At 38.0% G+C, this 7386-nt stretch overlaps 1 protein-coding gene across 1 annotated transcript; it reads right to left on the bottom strand.

The window, feature by feature from the left end:
- Positions 1–1608: 1608 nt before the first annotated feature.
- Positions 1609–4352, bottom strand: LOC145906050 (putative ATP-dependent RNA helicase DHX35). Its single transcript, XM_082993427.1, has 2 exons — positions 2925–4352; positions 1609–2713 (listed from the first exon to the last, which is right to left on the bottom strand). Exons 1-2 carry the CDS (start codon positions 4022–4024, stop codon positions 1834–1836), a joined length of 1980 nt encoding a protein of 659 aa, XP_082849553.1. The 5' UTR covers positions 4025–4352; the 3' UTR covers positions 1609–1833.
- Positions 4353–7386: the final 3034 nt, after the last annotated feature.

Genomic DNA, 7386 nt, shown 5'->3' with positions numbered 1-7386 from the left:
TATCGTAAACAGAAGGAAGAACAGCGAGACGGTTGCGATTTATTGTAATTGTAGGCTTGCAGAAAATATACAACAATATTTAATTGAGTGTAGTAAGTGCAAAGAATGGTTTCATCCGGAATGTTTAGAGCGCCCGATACCGGATGAAGCTAAAATCGAGGACGTACCTTGGTTTTGCGGCAAACGTTAACGCATCCAGCGGGATATTATAGTATAGGCTAGGTATAGGCTTATTGATGTAGCAAATGTTAACATGTGCTTTAAGTACTTTTTTAGGTTGGTCGCTGGGTTGTTTGTTGCCTACTTGGCTCAAACAACAAGTCATCTGTGTACCTCCTCGTGGTGCGACTGGAAGCAGTTTCGGCTGACCAAACACAGAGGCGACTAAACTTTTGAACTTTATTCAATCGGATAGCATCTTCGAGCGAATTGGTTAAAGTTTGATTTCATTCGATACTAGTATGGTCTAGGGTTGTTTATTCAAAAGAAGAACTTGCGACTCGGTTTTTAGGAACATTTATCGACGAAAGTATATGGCGCTTATGCATATGGCTTGACGGCTTAAAAGAGCGGCGGTAGACGTCGGGTTGGCGTGAGTTATCGTTGAATTTCGCATAGCATCCTCGAGCGAAATGGTTAAAGTTTTATTTCATTCGATACTAGTATGGTCTAGGATTGTTTATTCAAAAGAAGAACTTGCGACTCGGTTTGTACGAACATTTATCGAAAGTTATCAAAAAAATCGATATTTTTTCATGTTTTTAAAATATAAAATCATATTTCTGCACTTGTCCGTTTGAATTTTTCAGATATTTTAATATCGTTTGAAAGGGTCAAGAGCGAAGAATGCTCTGCTCTAAAATTTTTGCAAGCGAATCTTGTTTTTGCAACTTATGTCATATTACGCATATCATATTCATAACCTAATATGAATATGTTTTTTTTTTGCATAATTTTTGTATCTTTGGAAAGGTCAGCCTATGAACTTTTACGTGTGAAAAAATCATGCTGCTACCTCGTAGGGCGGCCGAGTAACCCGCGTCTAAAGTTTTGTTAACTGGCGGTTTTTTTGTCAACTAACATCCCTCTGGTGAATTTTAGGGTGTTTGGGGAAGTTTTTGTGGGGTTCTGGGCTATTTCAATCAGGTAGTTACTTGGTGGTGGTGAAAATGGAGCACAAAATTCTGGCTGTATTTGTGGAAAAATGAATCGTTAAAGTGGCCGATCATTCTTGATTTTATGAAAGATCCATCCCATACCTACAAATTTTGATCAAACTTAGTCACTAGAAAAATGGTTTAGCCTCCCCCTGGGGGCATTTGCCACCCTGGTTAGTCAATATTTTGACAAAAAAAAACAACAAAAATTGGAACCGGATTTTGCAGAAAAATGACTTGTTCAACTACCCACTCATTTGCATTTTTTTTGTAAGTTCTCGAAGAGTTTTGAGTAGCCCAAGGCAGAGGCAATGTCCAGCAAATTTTCACCTATGTCATTCGTTCACTGTATTTTCAAAGTAATCAATAATATGTGATCCTGTGCACACTTTGGCATTGGACAGTGTATGAGAAGGGCATCTACTACCTACTAAACTTACTGAAGTAGAAATACAAATATGTGGTTGTAATTAATGCTTTGAGGCAAATTAAAACACAGCAACCCATAATGTGCACATAACTGTTTCCAACGCATCAAACAATGGAATGTATCTACTTTCGAAGTCACATACACCATCTTGCTGGACCAAAAAACAGGCAAAAAAAAAATATATTGTAACAAAAAAAAGCTTCTGATTGCCAAAGAAACCACATAGCAAAGTCCGCTGAATGAAAATCAACAATTTGCAGATGAAACAAATATATGCGGTGCAATGTCAGTTAACCATTGTGGTTCTATTGCAGTCACTCCTTTGATGAACACATGGGTAGACTCCAATAGGTCAGAATATACAACCCATTTTGGAAATTCCTGAAGTGTAATGGTTGATGAAGGGTGAACGGTTAAACTTTGTTTGGTAAACAAACTTTGATAACTTCCATCCATCTTCAGCTGTGCAGTGTTTCTGAACAAACCTGACAAAATGCACTTCTGAATATTCTCAACATTGTTAGAAGATAACAAGGGAATTTTAAGTTGTTTTAGAAATTTCTGAAGTTTTTGTCGTGTTTTTACAGCTTCTTGCAACCGTGTATGACTAAATAGGAATTGGTTACACCATCCTCTACTCATATTCCCATCATTAATAAAACCATCATACACATTTAACAGGGTAATTGCATCCCCTTGTGTCACAGCAAACTTGCTATGCATTTTTTTTACAGACTTTTTCTGATTTGGTTGAAATGAAACTATGTTTATCATCATCATTGCAATGATGGTAATAATTTCACTAGAACATTCAAATTTTTCTGAGTTTATCATCATCTTCACATACATTGGGTGTAGAGGAAGTTCTGCCATTTTTTTCCCAAAGGTATTAGTAAGGTTTCCTCCGTCATCTAAAGCTCCCATGGAGTAAAGATACTCCATACTTTGCATTACAGAATAGGGTGGAGGAGGAGACAAAAACTTAAACTGTAGAATATTATCCACACCCAAAGCCTTCAAGCGAATGATGATTGGCACTAAATTGCTTCTTTGAACTTCAGGATTTGCTGAATCATTGAGCAATAACAACTGTTTTTCTTCAAACAACCGATATACTTTACCTGGCCTGAACAAACAAAAACACTGTTAATATTTTTTTGGACCAGTGCTATTGAAGAATTAAACATATCATATTTTTGTTTTCTTTTATTTTGCCCTAAAGATGTTAAAAACAAAGTAAAATTACAATTTTCTTCATCTTAAAAATGTAAGATTATTACTAATTTAGTATTTTAATTGATTATATTTTATTCCATAACGATGCAATCAAAACAAACCTTATTCTTCCGCATCTTCCAGCCCTTTGGTCCAAAGATGCCTTTGATGCAGGAACTGTAATCACGGACTCCGTACCAGTGGTTGGATTGAATCTTTTTATTTTAACAAACCCACAATCGATTACATAAATTATGCCTGGAATTGTTAATGCCGTTTCAGCAATATTTGTGGATACAATTACTTTTCGTGTATTTTTTGAAGTGTTTTCAAAAACTTTCCTCAAGTCTGAAGCAGGTAATGATGCATACAAGGGTAATACTAATAGATACTTTCCTTTTTGTGTTTTTCCTCTCATACTTGTTTTGAGAATAGTGACAACCTCATCAACTTCTTCTCGACCCGTTACAAAGGAGAGGATGTCTCCATCTTTTTCAATTGAATGAATTTTTAAAATAATGTCTGCAGTGTGTTGCACATAATTGGCAACGGGCCTTTCACTGTAAAAAATCTCTGGTGGTGAGATTTGTTTTGGCAAATACAAAACAGCAGCAATATCAGCACTTTCTTTGTATCCGTTAAAAAACTGTTCAACATTTTGAACATTGAAAGTTGCTGACGAAACGATTACTCTCAGATCTGGGCGTTTAACTTGAATTTTCTTCAGCAAAGCAAGGCAGAGATCTGTGTTAATACTCCGAACATGAACTTCATCTAACATTATGACACAAAATTTCGATAGCAAGGGGTCTTTCAAAATTTCCTGAAGCAGAATTCCGTCTGTCATATACTTAATTAAACATTCTTGTGGATGAACACATCTTTCAAACCTTATTTCATAGCCTACTTCCACACCTAGCAATGAGTTCATCTCGTCAGCAACTCTACCAGCAAGAGACATAGCAGCAACATGATTTGGTTGGGTGACTCCAATATATGTTTTACCCTTTTCAGGCCATCCAGCTGATACCAAGTATTGAGGAATTTGTGTGGACTTGCCACAACCAGTTTCGCCAGTAACTATTACAGTCCTGTATTCCTCCAGCAAGTACAATAGATGTCTTTGATATTTATAAACTGAAAGCGTCTCTCTTTGTCTTGTGAGGGAATAATCAGTGTAATATGTTGTAAAGTGTGACATTTCTCTTTTGCATTGCTTCATATGTAGCCCTAAGACAACACATTACATTAATGATAGGCCTAAAGCTTTTTACCGAGAGGTGCATAACTCAAAACAGTGATTTGTGCAATTTTGGTTGCACATAATCTATCGTGTGTCACACATTTGTGTTTCCTTTCACTGTTCTTAGGGGTGATGTCTTTATTGTCTTAAAACCTGTTTGCATGAGCTTAATTGAACGTTATAGTTCTAAAACAACAACATACAAATTAAGTACCAAATTTCTTGCCCATGTTCCATTTTAAACCTGTAAAAACGTGTGTAGAATGTAACACTGCCTGACTGACTCATAGTAAAACAAAGGCTACTCTTAAACACAAGGTTACAAAACTTTTTTTCCAGATTCCAGTGGACAAAACTTTAAACGCACATAACTTTGCCGGCCACAACTATTTTTGCAGAACCGCTACCACGACCATTCATACGCCGTTGGAAACACATGCGGATACAGACAGACCAGTAACCATAATTTTATCCACTAAGTGGCGCAATTTTTCAAGCAATTTTTTTTAATTATCATTGGTCAGGGTGCATTCTGTGAGATCGACATCCATTTCAATGCGAAAACTTTTCTGGGAGTAAAAAATTAACAAACATGTACAAAACACATAAACAAAAAACTTTATGCCACGCCGAACTGTATGGTTGTATTACTTTGTTTTGCAATTTACTACAAGTTCCGCCATTCTAAGCGCTGCGAAACTCACCCAACCGTCTCTGAAAAGTTACTTAAAAATTATGGCAACCTTTTTTAAAAAAATTATGGCAAAACAAGTTGTTATCCGATGTCGCATACATAAAAAAGCAGATCAAGCACTTCCATATTTAAACCCTGCAACTGAGCTATATGCCAATTGTGCCCAAACGAAGGCTGGATTATTTTCTCATGCCTACGATGGGGGTCCCGTTTCGCCCGTCCGTGATGTGGTTTAAGTGTCTACCCGTTAGGGTACTCACGCTATACCTTGCACTATGTCCATGATGGGTAAGTTTGTTAAACGTTAGGGCATATGTAACTTTTCGCTTGCCAGGATGCCAGCGATTTTGGGAACGTGTGATCGGCCTTACCCGCTGACTCGAGCGCCCGCGCATCTGATCGGAGGTAAAAAGGCTCAAAGTCGTGCGGCAAGTTTTTTAATTTGAGTTAATCAACTATTTTTTTTTTGTTTTTTTAATAAACTCTATGTGATGTTAGATCGGGGCAACACAGAAACCGTCGCGAGCGTAGCATACGCCCGTGCGCCTCTTTAACGAGTGTGGAGCGCTTGTATTCGGCTGGGCTTTCGGCCGTCTTCTGTGTTTTCAGACAAGTTTAATATTTTTGAAAAGCTTGATTAAATTTACATGCTTTCGTTTGGTTGTGAATTAAATGTAACAACAACAAAAGTTATTGAAGCAAAATCGATATTTTTTTCATATTTTGTAAATATCAATTCCTATTTCTGCAAGTGCCCCACCGCGTTTCCCAACTATTTTCATATCTTTTAAAAGGTATATGCGCGTAGAATGTGTAGGGTTAAAAAGTTCAGGCCGACATAATACGCATATCATATTTATATCCGAATATTAATATGTTATTGTTTCATAACTTTGATATCGTTGGAAAGGTCAGCCTATTATCTATAACGTTAAAAAAAATCATTCCGCTGCCTCGTATGGTGGCAGGGTACCCCGCGTTCAAAGTTTTGTTAACTGGCGATTGTTTTTGTCAACTAGTTTACCTCCGATAAATAATGAAAGAGCAAAATGGAAGAAGCAACGAACGAAGAGGAAACAGCCGATTTATTTTCTACTGTAAATGCTTTCATGACATTTTTTTGTCCATCAGTTCCTTTACCTATTTAATTTGGTTTCGAGAAACTCGACTGGTTGGCTAACACAATTTTAAAGACTTATGCGGAAATATCGTAGCAGTTTGTTTTCCTTCATTGATTCTGCTGAGAGAACTTTTTGAATAGGCTACTACACGTTTTGGTTTACCATTGCAGCGTACCAATAGGATTCCCTAATCGCTGCTTAGCTGATTCTAAAGTCTGCTTGCGTGTTCTTGCTGTATAGGTTACTAAGTTCGACTCCGTGGCAGACTTGTTTATTATATTGAAAGGCACGATTGCAAATGCCAGGTGGCTTAAGTTTAATTTGTTTCAAGCGCGTTTAACACGTGACTGAATTGCAGCGAATTAACTATTAAAAGAACGTGCGAACGTTTTCAGCGCGATGGCGAGAATAACAACAGGGCCGAGAGAGGTCGAGCGACTAAGAGAGTAGACAAGACTAGCCTAGACTGTCGAAGGATTACAAAATGGGCGTTTTAGGCCGCATCTCTGTATTTCTATGGAAAAGACTTTCCCGTTTGGGAATTGCCCTTCTCGAACTCTGTCCTGCGTAACAGAGTAAAATTGTGTGTAACAATGCAATGGGTCATGCATGGGCGCCAGTGTTTTGGTTGAATGAGCGCAGATGAACAGGCTGTTGCCAGGGCGATTTTCAGCGTGTTTGGGGCAGTTTTACTTTGGTTTTCAGGGTTATTAGTCAGGCAGTAAATTGGTAGAGGGTGCTGTTGTACATGTAGCTGAAAAACTACCCAAATATTGAGGTTGATTTTGTGAAAAAATGAATCACAGAAAGTATGTTCAATTTGTGATTTTCTGTTAGTGCCGACCCTTGGCAAGGAATTGTGGCCAAATTTATAATGGAAATAACTACTTAAACTGCTCCCCCGGGGGCATTTTGACCCTGTGTTGGCCATTATTTTGGCCAAAAAAGCTGAAAAATGTGTAGGTTTGTTTTGTGAAAAAATGAATCACAGAAAGTTACCTCCATTTGCGATTAAGTGAAGCCACCAACCCTCCTCTACACAATTCATGAAGAATTAGATGTCTTGTAATTGTCTTGGGGCCCCACCGGGGCTGTTTGTACACCCCCCTAGGACTGACAATTTAGCAGTTAGCCTTTGCAAAACCCCCCAATGTGCTGTCTTAATGCAGCTGCAATCAATTTTTTTTCTGTTCAGCAATAGTAGTCCCCCTTCATGAGTCATCAGACCCAGCAATTGTTTTTGGCAATCAAGAGAAACTGTAACCAGGTGCACAATGACAAATGACTTCTAAAACTCAATTTTTAGGATTTAATTGTGAGATGCGGCCTTTATAACAAAGTGTCAAAAACATGTGTTGTCCAGCAGGATGCCAGAAAGCCTGTGGAAGCTCCGGCAGGAAAGCTTAACACCGTCTGCAGTCTTCGGTCCGTATGTGTTCCAAATGTGTAAAGAATTAAGTAGGGAAACAGGCGTGTTGCTACACCATCTACTTCCGTAAAACTGAGTTTCAAAAAAGCTGATTATT

Source organism: Ascidia mentula, chromosome 6 (genome assembly GCF_947561715.1).
Source record: "Ascidia mentula chromosome 6, kaAscMent1.1, whole genome shotgun sequence".
NCBI lineage: Eukaryota > Metazoa > Chordata > Ascidiacea > Phlebobranchia > Ascidiidae > Ascidia > Ascidia mentula.
This window is presented reverse-complemented; position numbering and strand designations above follow the sequence as displayed.

Coding starts and splice junctions, on each gene's coding strand:
- LOC145906050 (XM_082993427.1), bottom strand. CDS start 4,024: ATGAAGCAATGCAAAAGAGAAATGTCACACTTTACAACATATTACACT. Junction 2,714..2,924: donor GGAAGATGCGGAAGAATAAG/GTTTGTTTTGAT, acceptor TTGTTTGTTCAG/GCCAGGTAAAGTATATCGGT.